Source organism: Notothenia rossii (assembly GCF_949606895.1).
Source record: "Notothenia rossii genome assembly, chromosome: 7".
Lineage (NCBI taxonomy): Eukaryota > Metazoa > Chordata > Actinopteri > Perciformes > Nototheniidae > Notothenia > Notothenia rossii.
Window position 1 is genome coordinate 21,906,842 of NC_136905.1, and position 21,108 is coordinate 21,927,949.

Genomic DNA, 21,108 nt, shown 5'->3' on the forward strand with positions numbered 1-21,108 from the left:
CACTTTTTAATCTTGCTGACCGTCACTCATTCACTCCATAAATGCCTGAATCATTCTGAAAGATAATTATCACGCTGTGTGAAAAATGTTCTGTGGTTCGACTCCCCTTCAACTATTCACTGCCTGCAGCTGATACACAAGACGAATCCCACAAGATGTGCAAAAAAAAGGGAGAAGTGAAGTAACATATTTGTATTGAAAGAAATGATTTGTGATGCTTGTCAGTACGTTTCATCTTCACCTCCTTTCTAATATCGTCAGTCTCACAGAAAGGGAACGACAGATGTGTTTACTTTACAAGAAGTGCTGATCTTGTTCACTCGTCATGCGAGACAGAGCTGCTGTCACGTCTCTATAAAATATAATATGAAGACATCCGTGTGCAGACAGACCTTAATCGAAGTGACACATCTGTAACATATACTGTACTCTATGAGTCAGTATCAGCATACAGATTCCCACGATGTAATGGTAACACCAGCATTTGTAATTCCGAACAAAACATGCTACTAAATGTTTAATGTTTTACATCGTATCACATCTTGCACATGAGTTATTCAGCTTGAGTCGTGCTGACATTGAACATGTGTCTGTGTCTGCTGCAGGTGACGTCCGTAGTTCAGTGAACGAGGCCAGCAGCCTACTGGGGGGCTCCCCGAGGCACCAGTGTGGACGTAAAGGCTCCCCATACCACACAGGGCAGCTCCACCCCGCCGTCAGAGTGGCTGACCTTCTGCAGCACATCAACCAGATGAAGACTGCCGAGGGCTATGGCTTTAAACAGGAGTATGAGGTGAGAGAGCGCTGCTACTCTCCTGTCTTACACAGCACAGCACAACACAGCCAGCTTATTAATCTTCCACTCTGACTAAATTAAGTTAAAGCAAGTGTTGCTTCTGGTGCTTAGTGTCTTAGGAAGATTGTGTTAGTTAATAATCAACCTTCACTGTTATTATTTAACGTGGGTATAATTGGTTCATTCTTGCCAGACATGCATCGAGTGGGATAACTAAAGGCAAGAACACTCAAACTGCGGTGATATACATAATCCAATGCTACAGTTGGAGGCTTGGTTACATTAACTTCAATTTTCATGCCAAAAATTAAAAAGCGGTCTAATTATGCTTAAGAAACGTATTGCAAATTGGGTAACACTTTGTATGAGGACCATGTCTATAACGCATTTATAATGCTTTATTAAAATAATCCTAACCCATTTTACAATAACTTATAAGGTCACGTAATATTATATGTTTATTTTCCAAGGATGAAAGTGTGCCTGCATTCATTACAAATGTTGTTATATTACAATATTATAATCTTTTTATAATGGTATTATAACTTTAAGAGGTCACTGTTGCTTTGAGTAAAGTGAAACAAATATATATACATACAGTACATATGTTTATTTTGTATTGACAAAAGTGAAACGCTGTAACTGTTTGCGGCAGGAGCATCAACGGTATGAACACATCAGCAGCTCTTTCTGCTTTTCTCTTTGACGCACAATGTCATCGTCTCAATTCAAACTTCAAGTTATTGTATATGAATCCCTTCATTTCTGCTACCTACTTATCTATCTTATCTCATCCACAAATTATGTTTTAAACAATAACCCGCACTTCATCCATCTATTTTCACTTTGCCTAGATTTAAGGTCTCAACAGAAAACGTTTCTTCTTTGTTGGTGCTTCCATGGCAGCGGGAAGGTATTATCTCTCAATCATGTGAGGTGATAGTGTGTTAGTATTGCTGTTAAGGCCACTGTGTGTAATACAAACTTAGTTCAGCCTGGATCGATTATTTCATTTTCTGAGCATGCAGAGCTTGTTGCCATAGGGGAGACTTGTCAAAGTTGCAAGACAAAGCTGTGCTGAGCTCCCCCCGCACCATAAGGTCCGGTACAGTGGCTACACTGATGTACACCATGGCTGGTTAACCTGCGCACTCCTCCATAACAAAGCGGAGAAAACTGGCACGTTCAAAAAAGCTGTTTTGAGTTAGTGGACTGGAGGTGGCATTGTTCTGGAGTTGAAGAAGCCAGGGGTAATCAGTAAAAAATGTTTTGTAACAATACAGCTCTTGGTGTAGCCAGGGAGGAGGAACGGGTCAATAACCAGGCTTCGCTCAGCGGGAGTGCTCAACCTTAATTTTCCACATTGTTACAGCAGGAGGAGGAAGGACTATATTGAGGACCTTATAAACCTTATGGACAAACCCTCTGTGATGCAGGAAGTGCCTGAACAATTTGAGAGTGTTGGAGTATGTATACTTGGTACAGGAAAGTAAACTCAATAAGTTTATTATTAAAAGTATTTGAGAGTTGACTTTAGTAGAAGAAACCGAAGCCCCACATATAAGTAACAGAACAGCTAGCCTCATGAATACAGAAAAATGCATCACTGACATCTCACTGCTTATCTTCTCTGTCGATTTGATATAATATTTTGTGGAAATTGCCACTTGGAATTGCTGCATGATTAACTGTTTAAATGAATTATGCCCAAATAAACTGATTTTCATTGTAGGGACAAAAACGTATTTAAAGTGTAGCTAGTCCTATGATGACAGTCACAAAATGCAATTGATAGCCCATAGAATGAGGAGTTCTGCAAGCATATACGCTTGAACTCAGAGCTGTGAGCTCAGTTTCTTTTAGTAGGGATTGGACTTTGACAATCTTAAGACCACCAAGACTGATCGAGACAAAATTAAGTATTTGAAATAGTCATTTGGTTATAATTACTGGCTGTTAGTGAGTAGTAAGTAGGATCACCTGCAATTACCACATGTTGTGGATAACTGTGAGCTTAGAGAGGCCATGTTAGCTGAAATGGCTCTTGCTAGGGGGCTGTGGGAGGCCATCAATCCTCCTCTGACATCCTCCATGAGCCCTTCTCACCACCCTCTGAAATTAATTAGTGGGGGTTAAAAAAGGCATCTGGATCACACTGTCGCTGAGCATATGAATAAATCATCCTCATTTGGCCCCAAAAGAAGCCCTCTGTCATGACTGCAGGCCTGGTGAGGTTAAATATCTCAGTTGGAGTCCTCTGTCTACAACTGAAAGATTGTGGGGTACAGAAGAGAGGTAAGGGGAGTCTGAAGGGTTGGGTAGTAAGGCAAAACGGATCAAATGTTAGGAAAGAGAGTTTTGTCTTCTATGCCCTGTCACTTCAAAATATCCTCCTCACGGTAGCAATGTTAGTATTTACCTCCCTCCTCAATACATGGTGCAGCGTAAATGCTCTATAATTTCTGAGGGTAACCATCAGACTGATATAGAGGACGCTTCTCTCTCTCTCACAGCACAGGGCTGATGATGCTGCTCTGATGAATCACTGACTTAGATATCCCGTCATCTGATCCAGTAATGGTTGGCTCTACATTCAAAATAGAGGCAATAACCATTATTTCAGACACACTGTGATCAACCAGGTTGTTGTCCCGCAGACAAAGATGGTTCAGAAACTGCATGCACTTTATCGTTGCATATTGTGAATCATGGTTCGTTTTTTGTACCATTTCCTTGTGGCGCGTTGTAAGTCCTGAGTTGAACTGTAACGGCCCGTACACAGCGGCGTGCCGTGCGTTGACGCTTCACCATTCACTTTGAATGGGGTGACGTCACTTTTCACCGAACTGCATTGTGGGAAGAGACGCGGAGTGTTGCTGGCGTGGCTCGCTGCAAAAGTTGAGCAATGTTCAACTTTTGACGCCTCGGCAGAAGCGTCAGCCAATCGAATCATATGCCAGTACAAGCTCTAGCCAATCAAACCGCTGCTTGTGTGTCAGGGGCGGGAGATTCATGTGATTGGTTGTTGGTCGAGTTTCAGACTCGCCGTCAAGCGACAGCGCACGCCGCTGTGTGGACGGGCCGTAAGTACAGGCATTTTTCTCCTGCAGAGAATTGCTTATCCCCCTCCTGCTGTCACCGTGGCTGCTGTCTCTATCTGTATGTTCCAGGGCACATAATGACGGGCCCAGATCTCTGAATACTTCACCCCGGTGGAACTTTGTGGATGAGAGCTGAGCTCACACCCCTGGGAAAAATCCATCCTTGTCACCCTCAGCCCTCATGAAAAGAGAAAACATCTTTTGTCTCTGGTTCTTGGTTTTCCCTCTGGAACTCTGCTTGTAGATTCATTAAACTGTCCCTCACGGGCAAAACACACTCCACTCAAAAAATCAATACACACCTCTTTGTTTTGTTTGTATCTCTTTGCTGTAGTATGTGTTTTGATAGAGTGTCTCTCCATTATGAAGGAAAATGATGAGGAGTATCATATTACACTGCCCGGCAGTATAGGTTTTTATTTCCCTGAAGAATACCTATGTGGTGTAAAACATTGATCAAGAATTTACAGTGAGTTGTGAAGGGGCGTGTGTGTGCAGCAGCTACAGCCATATTCCCTGTAGAGTCTTGCGAGTAAACAACAGCAGAGCTGAAACTTTAATTATTCTACTTTATACCCCGAGGCTGAGGTTAGCAAGGATTATTATTGATTCAAAGTTTAGTTACACCAGAGACTACTGAATTATTACTGTGCTTATTTAAAAACAACAGTTACCTTATTCAACATTCATACCATTTCGGCAGCATGAATCAGGCTTGTTTATTTTTTTGACATCCAATATCCCAATTGTATCACATCTGATTGGATTTTGACTGAATGTAGTGGGATTACGAATCTCATCCCCGGTTTTGGCATTTAAAAAATTGTGTGGGTGAAAAAATTAGAGGTGACATAACAGTTATTGAGTGAAATGAAAGAAAATCAAGTGGGATGTTGATGTCACATCAAGATGTTAAAAAAAGTGCTTTAAAGTGTTATAATGTCAGAAGTTCACGTCTGTACTTGAGTGTAATTATTTCTTTCATCTAATTTTCCTCACTGTATATAATCCTCTTAACCAACCCACACCACCGATTCCTGCCAATGAGGGTTTTCTAATACATTTTCCTCGGGTCTGTGTTGTTTTCCCTTCACTCCCCTGTCACTTTTTTTTTCCTGTTTTTTCTTTCTCTACCTGCTCCTCTCTCCTATATGGACATGAAAAGAGAAAAAAGACAGCTCAGAGGTCTGCTGTTAAAAAATAAGCAAGGGAGAAATGTGGAGAGAAGTTATCAGGAAAGGTAGAGAAAGGTTGAGAAAAAGAGAGACATACCCCGAGAGAGGGCCCCTGCATAGAAAGAGGAGAAAAAAGTGTGGAGGATGGTGTAATCCCAGGAAGGCTTTGGCTGGTTCTTGCTCTCTGTGGGGAGAACAGCAGTAATCCCCTGCTCAGCATGCATACTTGGGCAGAGTTTCACCAGATTCCCCTAGTGGCTGAAAATCACAGGGGGTAGACTGGTTTGGCTGTGTGTGTGCGTGTGTGTTTTTCATACATCTGAAGGGGCTGTTTGCAGACTTAATTTAGCCCACAACAGACGATCAAAAGTGGCTTACGATGACGTGTGAGAGTAAGCATTTGCTGGTGCATCCATGCAGACAGGTGGATGATAGGGAATGAGGAGAGGTGTTGCTGAGTATGATATGCTATAATATAACTGAGCAGCCATCCACTAAGCAAGTGACAGTCTTCCTTCTTTTTCTCCAATTACTGGTCTTCTCACCATACAGTGATTCACAAGCTGTATATAGAAACATTCAGTGAGTTACAGAGCTGTACTCTTCAACAACATGTCTTCTCGTTTTGCAGCAAGTCATACCTAATGTAAGAGGCTAACCTCTGTTTTTGTATTGTTCTCTTCCCACACTGCACAAAGGCAATTTACTATACTAAAGAGGCAGTTCCTTGTCTGTGAGTTCTTGTTCAATAAGTCGTGATTTTGGATAAAGACAGACATAAGCAGGCTTCTCATTTCCAGCCAGCCACCTCCATCTGATTCGTTTTTCTTTGCAGCTGAATTATTCTGTTGAAAACCCCATAAAAGCAGTTTTAAATATCTTGATACTGCCAAAAAAGATTCATGTTTATGTACGTTTTTATTATATGTTTATGATTCTTGGCTTTTGCAGTATGTACTTTTTTTCTCTTATTATGCTTATTGTGACTATTACATCCCAAAATATCAAGGCAAATCCCTTGTATGTAAAAACGCACATGGCAACAAACCTATTTCCAGTTTCCAGAGTTTGACAGACCTGCTGCACTTAGATACGATTAGCTAAGCCATGATTGGATGATTGGATGATGGCTCTTTGGTCAATTTGTGCATTATGAAACTTCCATTAACTCCATGAGCCTCTTCTGTGATAACATGGAGTCCTGGGATTACTTCTATGGATTTAAGGTTGAGGTTAATTTATTTGTATCGCACATTTCAGACTCAAAGGCAATTTAAAGTGCTTTACATTGGCAAAAGAAAAAAGACAAAGAAAACTTCAAAAAGACAATTCATAAAAGAGATAGAAATAAGTTAAAAAATAAACATTTTAGATACATATCATTCTTGAAGAAGTGCTCAAGTTACATTTAAAAACATAACTTAATCCATGGAAAAGCAGCATTTAATTAAGAGTTTTCAGTTAAGTGTCACTTGTCACTGATGTTGTACAGCAAATATTAACCCAGTATTAAAAAGCCATTGGGTTTATATTAAACATAATAAATGTATGTCCATAACTTTTGAATGAGACAAAAACAGTTTGATGACTGACTCGCACATTTATTTGATCACGTTTCTTGGATAAACCAAGAAACCTCTGTAGGACACAATACCTCTTGGTCTTATTTGTCATTTTTAATGCTGATATGAAAATATTTACAGATAAAACAAAGAAAGTGCTGGAGCTTTGATTATCGTTAAAATTTAAATCTAAACTATATGAATTGTAAATATGGAGAAGCCCTTTCCCTGAAATGCATCTATGTTGTTTCTTTATCTCTGTAGAGCTTCTTTGATGGATGGGACTGCACAAAGAAGAAGGACAAAACCAAAGGGAGGCATGACACACTGTCAGGATGTAAGTCATCAGAACACATTTTATTTAGTATATTAAAAAAAAAGCCATTGTGGAATCGTTGTATTTTAAATGTGCTTTGCTATTTAATTCTAATCCGTCTCAGATGACCGCCACAGAGTCAAGCTTCACCCTCTCCTGGGAGACCCCAACTCAGACTACATTAACGCTAACTACATTGATGTAAGTGTAATCCTGTTTTTCTGCCTCTGTTCGACATGGGATACAAATAGTCTGCTGAGTCTCTATCTCTCACACCCTGCAAAGCCACAGTCCATCTCTCTCATTGCTGTAAGCTCACCAGTCTGCTGGCCCACTTTCACCTGGAAGCTTTCATCCAATCAAAGGCCCTTCTAGCGATGTTTTACCAGCTGCCATGGTTATGAGTTGCTACGGAGAATACCTGACTCGGCTATCGCTTTTATTAAAACCGAGTGCATTTAATGCCTTGTGGAGGAAATGAACCTTTCTGTAAGATGCCACAAAATCCCCCCTAAATTGAATAGACATGATTGATGTTATTCAATCTCCGGATGGGCCGCCGGGAGGAAGTGATCCTTTCCACTGTTCACCTTAACTGTCTGCCAAACATGCAGTGCCACAGTAACATGCTAACTGATCATTTTGAAAAACTTGTATATGTTGCTAACGTGTCTCGCACAGTGTCATTCATACGTGTTCCCATTCATGAAAAACTAGAGGAGGCTGTGTCTATTCAGAAAGCATAAGTGCGCGTTCAGATTAGTGGAGTTATTGAGGAAAGAAATCGGCACAGATTTTGAAAAAAGTGATACAATAGTACAGATATACTTGTAGATAGAAACTAGTATTTTGGGTCCCCTGTGAATTCGTTGTCACAGCCCTCAGGTGTTGCTATTCCTTTGAGTCATGTCATGTCAAGCAAGTCTGATATGATTTCTTTATCAAGCAAGATTTATTTTTGCACGCCTCTCATTGGGAATAAAGAAAACATGGCACTTGGTGAAAAGTTGAGGCATGCTCATGTTCTCCCAGTGCTGTTTGAGGATGATAAGATGAGAAAAGATCCTGTTTCTGTCAAAGTCTTTATAAAGAATATATAATAAAGTTATTTTAGCGAAAGAGAAAATTACGAACTGAATTTGACTTGATTTTAGGTGGATTTATCCTTTATGGCCAATTATATCATATAAAGGCTTGACGCTATGGAATTTCTTTTTCCTGTCATTAATTTCTCTGTAGAGAGTAACCAGTCGGGAAATGCTTTTAGATAGTTCATCACAATGAGAGGGCTTTAAAAATGTGGCCTGCTGTCAGGACTGTAGTTATTATGAGGGTCTCCATTAGCGTTTAGGGCACAGAGGTGCAGGCATTAGAGAGAAAACACCACTCAGCAGCCACTACAGGGTCAGTGTCACTGATGTTACACCCTGACAAGGCTGACCCACTGAGCTGATGGTATCTACTTAGCCACAGCAAAGCATATTTTGTACAGCCTGTGATTATTTCACCAGAGGTTAAATGGAAAAGTTTTTACTCCCTCTGAAAATTGCAGTTCCAAAACAGAGTTCACCTATTTTCTCTGTCACTTAATACCCGAGCCTTTGCTTGGCTGTGGTGAGTGTTTGCTTGAAGAGGTGAGGTACTTTGCATAAGCTCCCTGAACCTTTTGCAAATGTAGAACCGTCCAGTGCGACATGTCTGTTGCTGATTTACATAACGTCTGCTTCTCAAGAGTAACAGGGTCTTTCTGACAGGTGTAGCATGTCTACACAATTAAACACTTGCAAACACACACACACACACACACACACACACACACACACACACACACACACACACACACACACACACAAACTCAGACATAAAGACAAATACACGCACGTCTCATACTGATGCTGAGTTTTGTAAAAAATGAAAAAATGTTCACTAACTTAAAGGCTTCAAATTCACCTTCTTCGACAAGTGATCAGCTCCTAAATGAACAGTTATTGTTTTGACAGGTTAAAAACTAAATCCTGCATTTAGTATTTTATCGTCTTGCTTTTCATATTGGTTGGGATTTCTTTGATAAAAGGGGATTTCACTCATTTCAGTGCGGCTGTCAAAGTTCCCGAATGTGATCGTTGTTTGTCAATGTTTTTTATATCAAATCTCATCATAGTCTCGAGCAAGCCACCATTAATATTGAATTCACCTTTAAGTGTGATTGTTACTCATTAGTCAGGCCCAGCAGATTTCATTGAGAAAGTGACGCTCCCCTGATTTTGTTTATTAAAGTCTTTTTTTCTAGTTTATCTAAATAGGAAATTCCAAACCCAAATTCATAGTAAAGGGACAAATATGTTTTCAATTGGGAAAAAAGCAACCCATAGATTAGTGTGAACAAAAAAAACCATGGCCTCATTAATTCTAACTAAAAATAAATGGTCTATTATTCATTAAGCACATTCCTGCTGTACTTATACCACAAAAACACACACACACTTCTTCCAGTCTGTCTTTTACCATAACTCCTACTTACTAAAAGCTTATTTCATTAACTAGCCTATATGTCTTCTTTTTCTACTCCTTCCCCACCTTCTCGACCTTGGACCCTGTAGATTCGGATTAACAGGGAAGTAAGTACTTCACTGCTCGTTCTGCTGCCTTCCATTGCTCTCTTTTCTCTCTCTTCCCCCTCTTCTCTTCTCACTTCCCTCTTCTCTTTCGGCTACCCTCTATCCACAAATGCTCAAAGGTCAGTGTGTTCTGGTTTGTGCACATTTGACAAACCCTCTCTTTCCCAACCTCCACCCAAGAAAACATGCCCTTTTAGCTAATGATTTTAAATGAACGCAAAGAGATGTGTCCTCTCCGCAAAGAGGACCCTGTGGTTTTTAGTTCTCATAAGTGGCAATGACTCTGGAAGTATATTTGCCATGGCCACTGTCTTAAGTGGAGGAGTAGTACTGTAGCTGTGCTGATTGCGTTCGGTCGGGGGGCCGGAGGAATTGTGGATAGCAGGCCTCACAGCACTGGTCATCCATCTCCATTTCAAACATGTCCCTGCTTACATGACTGGATGAAATTCAGTTTTGCTAATGTATCAGCGAGGCTGGCAACTCTCCATGTTAGGAAGAGACTCTCAGCAATAAAATGAAAACTGATATCAACAAGGATCGTGCCCATCATGCTGATTTGATGAGAGCCGGTGGACTTGAGGGTTCATTCAGATTATTCCCGACCTGCTTTTCAACTACAGAGTCATGTAAGGTAAATGGGGCGTCAACTATCCTCCCAGCTGCTCCTCTTAAAACGACAACAGACAGTGAACCACAGCATCCACGTGGTTGTCTAAGCGGTGTCTGCGTCTTTGAGATTGCCAGGTGTCTCCTTGACTGTGAAAGGTTAGATAGGCAGTGCTTATTTTCAGGACTTCCTTTAAACACACTGGTTGTCTTTAAAGTGCTAATGCTTGAAAGGTGCTCAGGTGACATCTCAATGTTCATTCATATTCACCCCCTATTCACGGTATGAAAATGTCTGTCATCTATATCAAAGGGCGTCATATCCTTTGATATAAAGTATCCCAGAGTACTTCACTGTATGTATTTGATTTTTGTCTGGAAAACTGTTTATGTTTGTGATGATATCATGCATTTATGTGAACCCTGTGTATGATATTCTCATGTCTTCTGAGAAGAATTCAAAAATAACTTTTTGTTGGTAGAAACCGTTTGTATTCATTTAATTTATCATCTCAGAAACTTTACAAATCACACCTTCAATACAACATCTTTATTTTTATCGGGACACCTGAAATTGAAGTGTGTGTGCACCTTAAGTTTATTTATTAAATCTTTATTAAACTGTCACAGGGACACACTTTTTGTTTAGTCAGCTAGCCTGACTTTTAGTTTGAAGTGCCAGAGATCTATCAACTTTTAGCCAAGATGTATTAAAAACCCATGTGTTGACTCAACAACTCTGAATTCTCTGTGGAGACTGTGAGGTCAAACACATGGTCAGAGGTCAGCATTAGGTCAAACAGTGCTGGACAGTTAACTGGATTCAGAGTTACAGTAGGTCAGAAGGAGAGCAGAATGCAGAGGAAAGGAAAGGGTGAGACAGAAAGACACCCTCCTGTACCGCAGTGCCTGGGGCACAGATGGCTTACTCAGCATGTCATCCCTCTTCTCTCTTTCAGGGCTACCATCGATCCAATCACTTCATCGCCACTCAGGGTGAGTTTTCTTGGCAAGGCTATAGTGTGTGTTTATTGTGCAATTGTGTGGATGAAGAACAATTCCATAGGATAAATGGGAGATGATCTAACCAATGAGCCCACTCTTGCAAAGTATCTTGCCTTAACTCATCTCTATAGAAAATCCAAAGGTGATGGCGTGACTCCCGACCTGTGAAGGCTGTGCTAGTGATGTCCCTGAATCAATCATGAGAAGACATGAATAATAAAACACATTAATAACAGCTCCTCAATCTCTAAGACATGTGGAGCAGCGTGTTCATTGTCGGGGAGAGGTCCTTTCATTCACCCTCTATCGCTCAAATATAAAATCGCTACTGATGGACAGTCGGACTCTATTAGAAAATATCCCACCGTCGTTTTCCCAAAGTGTGTCAGTTTCCAGGGAGCTACCGTCACAAAGTCACCCAAGGTCTGCTCATCCGCTTATCTTGCAAACACACCTCCCCTTCCCCCCGATAGAGAGACAGAGAGATGAAACCCGTGAGAAAGAAAAAAATATGTCAGCAGTGTTTTTGTCTCTCTGAGCATTTCTTTTCTACGTGATCCTCGTTTTTAAGTTGTATTTCCCTTCCTAAATGTCTCCTCCTCAGATGACAATGGGTGACTGATGGTCCCGTGGGCCTCCATCATCAGCTACTGCTGTTCTTTGTCACCCATCACCCCTTCACTTACTGTCTGGAATTCCCAATCACTTTATTGACAGCACAATCTTGAGAGATCAGTACCCCGCTGTCTGAGCAAGGACACTTAGGTCGAAATTAAATTAAATGTCACAACAGAATCGAGAACTCCCATATTGAGCAGAGCGTGCTTTCATGCTGCCATGTTTGTCTTTGACTTATTTCTTCCCACATCCCACCAGGACCCAAGCAGGAGACTCTCTATGATTTTTGGCGGATGGTGTGGCAGGAAAATTGTTTCAGCATCGTCATGATCACTAAGCTGGTGGAGGTTGGCAGGGTAAGTGATGTGCACTCCCCACTTCTTCCCCTCCTGTCACCACCCTCTGCACATAAACACCCCACATCCACCATAAAGGAACATTTTGGTTTCTATTCTAAAGGCTTTTATGTGTGTGATAAGTATAGATCTCACAGGAGCTTGCTCTGCATGCAAAGTGCAGCCTGAGAGCTGTTCATTTTGACAAAGATACCCTGCATTTATGTGAAATCACAGGCAGGAATAGTTGAACATTGTTGGGGAAATTGGCTTTTTTTGCTGAAAGTTAGACGAGAAGATCAATAGCAGTCAGTTAGCTAAGCACAAAGGCTGAGCAAAGTTACAGCAATACAACCTACCTATCAGCACCCTTATTGAACATTCCCATGCTCGCAATCTTCATGCTATAGATTCTTTATGCCCTGACTGTGGTAACAATCTTCTCGACTAACCCTCGGCAAGAAAGTGTAAAAGCATATTTACCAACATGTCAAAGGAGTCCTTTTACTTTCTGTATCAAATTCTCTTTGTGGCAATTGAAAACCAAGCAAGTATACACACATTTCTGTGAGCACATGTATTCCACAGAATTTGCCACATTATTATTATCTTTTATTTGTCTGTTTTTAAAGGTCATGGTATTATGATGATTTTCATGATGACTAAAGTGATAATGGAGTCCATAAAATATGCTATGAAATATTTATGAGCCTAAAATGTCTCAGCCACATATCTGCTGTCCTTGTATACACTGCATGACTACACAGGTTTCACGGCTTCACTGTAGGGCTGTTTTCACTACCCTCACATAAATACCTGTTGTATATAATTCTGTATATAAGTACCCGTTCCTGTTCAGCCCCAGAGACAAATGTATTACTAAGTGGATTGTTAAAATTGCACTGCTTTTCCAGCAGTCAAACCCACATGTGATTTCGTTCTCCATACCAACAAATCTGGAAACAGTCGAAAAATGACGAGTGGTCTGTGTGACCTTGCTCCCTTTCATGTCATGTGACAACATTTAATAGCTTGCATTTATAATGTACAGCAAACCAAAGCACAAGAGCGGCCAAAACAATATTTGCACCGCGGCCAATCACAACCTTGTTACGCCACTGTTCGACGTGTCACTAAATACATTTCACATAAACAAAGGAAAAATTGAAGTGCAAAATATTTAATTATAATGATCACTTACATAAGAATTATAATGACTCGGTTAATAGATTACCTTTGTGCCGTGAAATTATAAAACAAAATGTTTGGTCGATTGAATGCTCAATGCTTATTTCAATGTTTACATTTCAGATATAGTGGTAAGGACACCTGAATTCAAAAAGTAGACTAAGTAAAGTTTTCTAAAATAAAGCCCATCTCAAACCTGTAATTTGTTGCTTTTTGCACTCTCATAAGCAAAGATGATATCTTGTGCGATTTCTTCAAACGTCACCTTGCAGTGGCAGTGGTGATATTAATGATATAATAACGCTATTTACGTAAATTGACATTGTTCTCACTAATGATGCTCCGTCCTAACTAAGAGAGTGGATTGGAATCAAATATCATTGAAGAAATTCAGCTGGTATCTTCCTTTTTAGATACATGACAATATTTGAGCAGTGGCGGCGCCAGGGTATGGCTGGGGTAGGCTACAGCCATACCAATATATGGCATAGCCCCACCTTAGCCCCAACATGACAAATTATGTTAAAGTAAGCAAATTAAATTAAATAATAAGCAAAATGCTAAATGTTGAGAACACGGCTTGCGAAAATATACGGGTCGTGTCCACAACACACAAACTGATCCTGCTGTTACGGAACAAGTGCATTTTACTGATGCAATATGGTTGAGACCATTCGGAAATTCTAGAAGAGGGGTGCAAGGAATAGTCTAAGTAGTGGGGGAGTTTTATACACTAAAGGTGTGGACATTCTCTGGCGTTATAATATCAGCGCGGCCGCGGTCAGATCAAAATGCCTCCGAATGCAATTTGAATAGAGTCAGACCTACAGCCAATCAGAGCAACGAAACGTTGGGTCTGCGTCATGCCTTACTGATGAGATCAGTCGGAACCGCCATTCAGTATCCCCATTGGATCTTCAACGTGAACTATCATACGTCACGTTCACAGTGATCCCTTTTTATTTACTACAAGACAAATGTGCCGTTTTATTTCATACAGTTCCATTTTGATTGAGACAGGGAAATAATCTAAACCTCACGTGTGGCGTTTCACTGTCAAGGGGGGCGATATAGCGTGTATGTAATTACATTGCAAATACTGACTTGAGCCCCACCACTGTATGGGTTAGCCCTACCATACATTACCCAACAAAAATACTCTGGCACCACCACTGTATTTGAGGCATCTTTTTCAAAGAGAAGGGTAGATTCAAAGGAATTGCTCCTTAAGAGGGAGACGTTTTAGGAAAATTGGGGCCCTTTAGGACTCAAATGGATGAATTGAGGAAGCACTGGATCACATTGTCTCCCAAAGGATGAATAAGAAAAAGCGGATTTTGCTTAAGGATGGATGTTTTACAGCCAACTGTATAGACCGTTTTAGTTCAGTTTATCCTCAAATTAGGCAGGAAATTGTATTTTGGCAATTGCAGAATGCAATTCACTTATACACCGCTGTTGTAAATGTGGAGAGCTGTACACATGCATTTGCTATGACGATATTATTTATGATCAAAAACTAGCGCGTGTAAAACTTTTCTAACTAAGCGAAACATCACAGACATATACTGTATACAGTGTAAAGGGTTGAACCAGTCGATAGTTTTTTGCTTTGAACTGGAGAAAGAAAATGTTGATATTCAATCTTTTAAAAACACGATCAAACAGATACATTTATGTCACACCTTTTTTCAGCAGGTGCATTTTTCAGGAATTTTAACATTAGGATTTAACACGATGGTTTCCCTATTTTAAAACAGGTGAAATGCTCTAAATACTGGCCTGATGACAGCGAGATGTATGGTGACATCAAAATCACCCTTCTTAAGACGGAGACACTGGCTGAATACACAGTTCGCACCTTTGCCTTGGAGAGGGTAAGTTTATGTAACCCTCCTTTCCATGTATTAGTACTTGTTATATTCTTAGAAGTAGGCCTAGAAGTAGAACATTGATAGAGGGGATTAGGTACTTGACAGGATTTACTGCAGATGGGTTTGAGGCCACATATTAAATTGGGAGGAATTAACACCAGTAGCTATGAGGATGCCCCTGCCGTCTTTGTGTCCCTGATGGACTCCATCCTGTCAATCTCCTGGGGGATCTATCATTGGAGGGGCTCAGAGCGACGCTGGATTGACAGTGGCACAAACACAGAATTATCATCAAACTGTCACATTTGCTCTCCATGGGCACACGCTACTGCTTATTCAAATCGGCACGAATTGGGGAGCTGGTGACAGCTTGTTTTTCATAGCTCTATTCCTTTCTTTTTTTGGAATTCTGTCTTCGACAAATCTTTGCTTTGCCCCGCTTTACTTTGTCATCTCTGTACAGCGGAAGAAATTGCTGTGTGACTGCAGCAGCCTCCCAGTAGAGGGGAGAAAACTCACAGCCCTCCATGAGCTCCGAGAGCTTCAGTAATTCCTTCTGCGTGTCTGTCACACTGCAGCTGCTACTAGCATGTTATGCCCAGAGGCCTAACACCTCATGTAAATAATGTCCTGGTTGTCCTCACAATGAAACACATTTTCTAACATATCCATCTCAGAGGGGGAATGTCTCTAAATTGATGGGAGCACGTCTTGGATGAAATTAGGGCCTGCAGGCTACTATGGTTAATGTGCAAGCCATGTAAATGTGGTGTTTACATGTAATGCTAATGCTCACTGTGTTGCTGTTGACAGAGAGGATACTCAACCAAGCATGAGGTGCGTCAGTTCCACTTCACATCCTGGCCGGAGCACGGAGTGCCCTATCATGCCACCGGACTGTTGGCCTTTATACGGAGAGTGAAAGCCTCTACGCCTCCTGACGCCGGCCCTGTGGTGGTCCACTGCAGGTAAAGTGACACTTAGCAGCAGCTGTATCCTGTAGTGTCATAAAACTAAACTAAAGGTTGTAAATTTTATCACAATTCATGTTTCAGAATATGACTATTAGTATTAGTAGAAGATATTCTTCTTCTTTGGGAGGCTCAGAGCACGCTATGATGTTCAGAATGATGGAACGTGATCGATGGAGGCAGCCAGCAACTTTGTCAGGCTAATCTTTGGTAGCCTTGCTAGCTAGGTTAGTTGTCCTGTGAAACAAGTATTGAAACAGAAACTGAAATACGGGCCCAGGTATCTTGTCTTTTATGTTAAAATACCTTATTTCCAGAGATCAAATGTAATCCTGAGTAAAAAATAAATAAAACCTAAGACATTGGATAGAGATATTCAGATGTACTGTAGGCCTACTTTCACTGAATTGTCAGTTTTGGCCTAGCGAATCTTCCACTACCAGAGTGAAAGAAAGCCAAAGCATAACGTTTTGTAAATGATTGGTACATTTTTAACACGGGGGACGGGGGATGCATTCAGGTCATTTTACTAACGAGAGGGATTGCATCACCCCCAAACCCCCTTCTACCTAGCTAGCATGGTATTGCCCCATTTGCTAGTTTTAGCTTAGCAAATGTTATAGCTGTCTTGCTAAATGTTCCCATTTTCCTTTAAATCCTGTTGTGCTCCTGAGGAGGGCTATTGTATCTTTTAAAAACATTCTAACAACAATATCACTCACTCAAAAGTCTGAGGATATATTGCTTCATGATTGTACATGGTGCCTCATGAAAGATGTCCCCTGTGTGCAGCGTGGGGGCGGGCCGCACCGGCTGCTACATCGTGCTGGACGTCATGTTGGACATGGCCGAGTGTGAAGGCGTGGTGGATATCTACAACTGTGTCAAAACCCTCTGCTCCAGACGCATCAACATGATCCAGACAGAGGTCAGGTCAAGAGCATAGCGAAATAAAACCCATTCACATTGAAACTCAAGTCAAATATTAAAGATGTTCTTGCATACATTTGCTTCACTGGTCATAGTATTGCAGCGTGTTCTCCAATGGAAAACTTCCGGAGAGTCAGGTTTTTAAACATTAGCGTTGGGTGCATTATCAGACTCCCCCTCTGGGATTAATGTAAAGGTCATTGCAATAGTTGTAGAGAAAAGACTCACATTGTCTCTCAGTGTGCTGCGTAGGCACGTGCCGTTCTCTAGATGTGCTGATCATTTGCATAGTAACCTCTTATTATGTAAATTTGAAATTGACTTGTTTATTACATTTGTATTAATTTACAGGGGTCCTCTAATTAAATGCACATCACATGTGTTGTACATGGTTAATTCAGAACCAGGTTATGAACAATCTCTGCCATTAGTCGTATTGTTTGATTATTTTCTCACATCGGTTTCCTTCTCAACTCACCTCTATGGTAATGTTTGTTCACCTGTCAGCAACACACAAAACTCTCTTATGTGTTATCAGACAGCACCTAAAGTAAATACATGCACAAGCACAGCACTAAATGATGTTACCTGTTGTCCTTTCAGGAGCAGTACATCTTCATCCATGATGCTATTTTGGAAGCCTGTCTGTGCGGGGAGACGGCCATTTTGGTAAATGAGTTTGCGGTTACTTACAAAGAGATGCTGCGAGTCGATTCCCAGAGTAATTCCTCTCAACTACGGGAGGAGTTTCAGGTAAGTCATTACCTCGACATGTTCTCGGTCAACTTCCTAGGCAGATATTTGTTTTGTTAGAATATGAAACCATTTCACATCCTCCCACTCCCTCTTTTAAGTTGTTCTTTATGATGTTGTTTGGTTTTGTTATGTTCATTTTTCCCCTTCTTTTTTTCGGATTTTTTTAAATTGTGATACTAAAGTTACGTTTGACCTAAGTAAAGTGAGATCTGGTGATATGATAATGTTTGTAAATGTTGTAATTGTCCCTCTTCAAAATGCAGTAAAAAACATAAAACCAGGTACTCTGAATAACACAGCCCACACACAGCATCAACCAAATGATGTCATACTTATTTCATTCTTCTAGAACTTTAACAACAATATAATGTTCGTATGACTGGAGTACTAATACTACTTTAGTATTCTGTAGTACTAATACTAATACAATATTCCTAATGAGAGCAGAGATGAATAATTTCATGATTTTTTCCTTTAACCTGCACTTCTACTGCTAGTACCAGTAACAATAATATTGTAAAAGTAATATTAACGTAATGTTGTTAAGCGGATGGTTTTCATATTAAGGTTACACCATTTATGATAAAATGTATACTTTTACAATCAATTGTAACCCGGAGAGTATTATATTTGTGTATCTACTTTCCATTTATTCTGCTATGTACAGTACAGTATTATTTGTCCTCAGACAGTTACATAAACTATAGACGATGAGTAAATCCTCTGTGCTGTGGAAATGCACTTACAGCAGACATTTGAAAATCAACAGAGTGCAGAAAGTAAGGGGCTAATAGATGGATGTGTTTTTGTGTGATTGTGCATGTGTGTGTTTTTGTGTCTCATACAGTATATACACTCATAAATGTGTGTGTGGATTTGTGCAGACGATGTTGTTGGTTTACTTTTACTTTTGATTTTGCGAAATCCTCTGCCTGGTTGGTAGGAATGTGGTGTTAGAACATTGTATTAGATGTTGATTAGGAGAGAAAAGAGCCAGCTGTGTTCCCACATGCTGTACATGCTGCCCCCCCACCCCCTAAACGCCCCTCCATGTCGCTGCACAGCTCAAATAGCAGCCGCATTGATTCCAGGTTTAGCATTTCAAAGTAATACTGGAAAAGGGTCCATTCTTTAATTGAATATGGATTTATCCTTATTCTCCACATAGGAATCACGATCTATGTATTACTAAGAGTTAGGGAATTGTGATGTAGGTGGAGCATCTCTCTGATTACAAACGCTTGGTTCTTCACAAAGGGAAATGGAACATGCCCACACTTTGATCTTGTAAACCTACCCGTCTGATATTGTTTTTGAAAGCCTCTCCACCGCCCAATGAGCTCTGTGTTTGTCTTTTACTCTGTCATCCTGCCGGCTGCAAACAGCCGACCGGTAGTACTGACATCAGCAAGTCACGGATCTATTATTGATGCTGTGTGTTTATGATCCAAATGTTTTTATCCCGTTGTCTAATGTAATTAAGGCTAAATGAACAGAGAGTTCATCAAAGAAAATTGGTATGCAATATTTCCCTTTGAGGCTTTCTTTTTCTTTTTTTTATTCATTACATTTCCTTTTAGAACACAGTCGGCCTAATTTATCTTTCGTTCTTTTGAATCAGTTTGTCAACGTGATGTTCATAGTATTACGATTCTTTCAATTAACATTATTGGATTCTTCATTCTCTGCGTCCCAGTCCTCCCTCCTTCTGTCTGATTCATTTATTTTCTTCCTCCTACTCCTCCTCCCTAACATATTTGAATCCTCTGCAGTGTCTCCATCCTTTTAATTCTCTCTTCAATTTAATTTCATACTCCTGTCGCTCTCGTCTCACCTCTTAAATGTTTCCATTTGCAGACGCTCAACTCTGTGACTCCCCACCTGGATGTGGAAGAGTGCAGCATTGCTCTGTTGCCCAGAAACCGAGAGAAGAATCGCAGCATGGATGTCCTGCCGCCTGATCGCGCCCTGGCCTTCTTGGTTACGACTGAAGGGGAGAGCAACAATTACATCAACGCTGCTCTCGCTGACAGCTTCCATCGGCAGGCTGCGTTCATTGTGACCCCTCACCCTCTGCCCGGGACCACAGCGGACTTTTGGAGGCTGGTCTTCGACTACGGCTGCACGGCAGTGGTCATGCTCAACCAACTCAACCAGTCAAACTCTGCCTGGGTAAGGTCAAAGTGTTATACTGCTTTATTGCCATCGATTTGTTGACACTATACAGGAAAATAGGCATAGAAAAAGGTTTGAGTTCACCCGACAAGAGGTTTTGGTTTCAATCTTTAGTTATCTGAACTTTACTTCAGACTCTCCCAAGAATAGGCCACCTTTACTCATAATAAAGTGTCTGTAATGTGCTTAGGATTAGTTCCTTCATGCCATTTTGTTGGGCTTTGATCCCTGACCACATTGATCTCAAGGCATGACTAGATAAGACCCGCCCCAGTCTTCCCTTCCCCTTCTCAAGATACATCTCTGAAGAATAGGCTTGCACCCTCCAGCCACATATCCGTTTTTTTTTCTTCGTTGGTGTTCCACTTTTTCTCATGAGCATATGTCTTCATCTGCTGTTCCCTGATCTTTCTTTAAGACTATAATGGATATTATAATGAGTTAGAGCACAGCACGTGAATCAAGTTTCATATTCAATTAAAAACAAAACCAATCGCTTGGAACAAATAACCAAAAGATGAGATTTTAAAGTCGGTTAAGCCTTTGTTAAACAGAACTCTTTTGGTAATTAAAGGTGGGTGGATCTCTAAGGGCAATGCTTATAATGATAAATAAGGCTATAGTAGATAATCAGGTGCTTATCAGACAATTGCTTTAAAAGTCAGCATTTAATCCTATAGGCTTAGAAGTATAGTATCATATTAGGGTTTTTTTTATCAAGAGTTTGCGAGCAAACTGTTGAGCAAATGAAGCTATACTTTCAGCAAACATTTCATTTTACCTTGTATTAACACCTTTATAATTAATAAGTCCACAAGCCAAAAGCCAAAGAAGAAAAGTGGCTTATGCAAATCTAGATTTTTGTTTTTTAGGAGTAAAGGCTAAACTTACAAGCCTTGCCTAGTAGGACTTTCAAAATTAAGCTTGTGAAATATGTAATACATTGTATCACAGCCTCGGAAAGCAGCTGCTTACTTTTAATTATGAATACTATTTCGTCCAAGGTCCACCTTAGATTGTGGTGAAAACAGAATTCACTTGATTAATTAAATCACCAAAGTGAATATATTTGTATATTT

At 40.5% G+C, this 21,108-nt stretch overlaps 1 protein-coding gene across 1 annotated transcript in view; it reads left to right on the top strand.

Moving 5' to 3' along the window:
• Positions 1-21,108, top strand: part of ptprub (protein tyrosine phosphatase receptor type Ub) — a 153,360-nt gene that overhangs the window by 120,925 nt on the left and 11,327 nt on the right. Inside the window, exons 16-25 of the mRNA XM_079692435.1 lie at positions 606-793; positions 6,899-6,971; positions 7,075-7,151; positions 11,137-11,173; positions 12,059-12,156; positions 15,084-15,200; positions 16,011-16,165; positions 16,961-17,096; positions 17,702-17,851; positions 19,712-20,026. Of these exons, the coding sequence (XP_079548561.1) occupies positions 606-793; positions 6,899-6,971; positions 7,075-7,151; positions 11,137-11,173; positions 12,059-12,156; positions 15,084-15,200; positions 16,011-16,165; positions 16,961-17,096; positions 17,702-17,851; positions 19,712-20,026 (1,346 nt within the window). The remainder of the gene's footprint in view (positions 1-605; positions 794-6,898; positions 6,972-7,074; positions 7,152-11,136; positions 11,174-12,058; positions 12,157-15,083; positions 15,201-16,010; positions 16,166-16,960; positions 17,097-17,701; positions 17,852-19,711; positions 20,027-21,108) is intronic.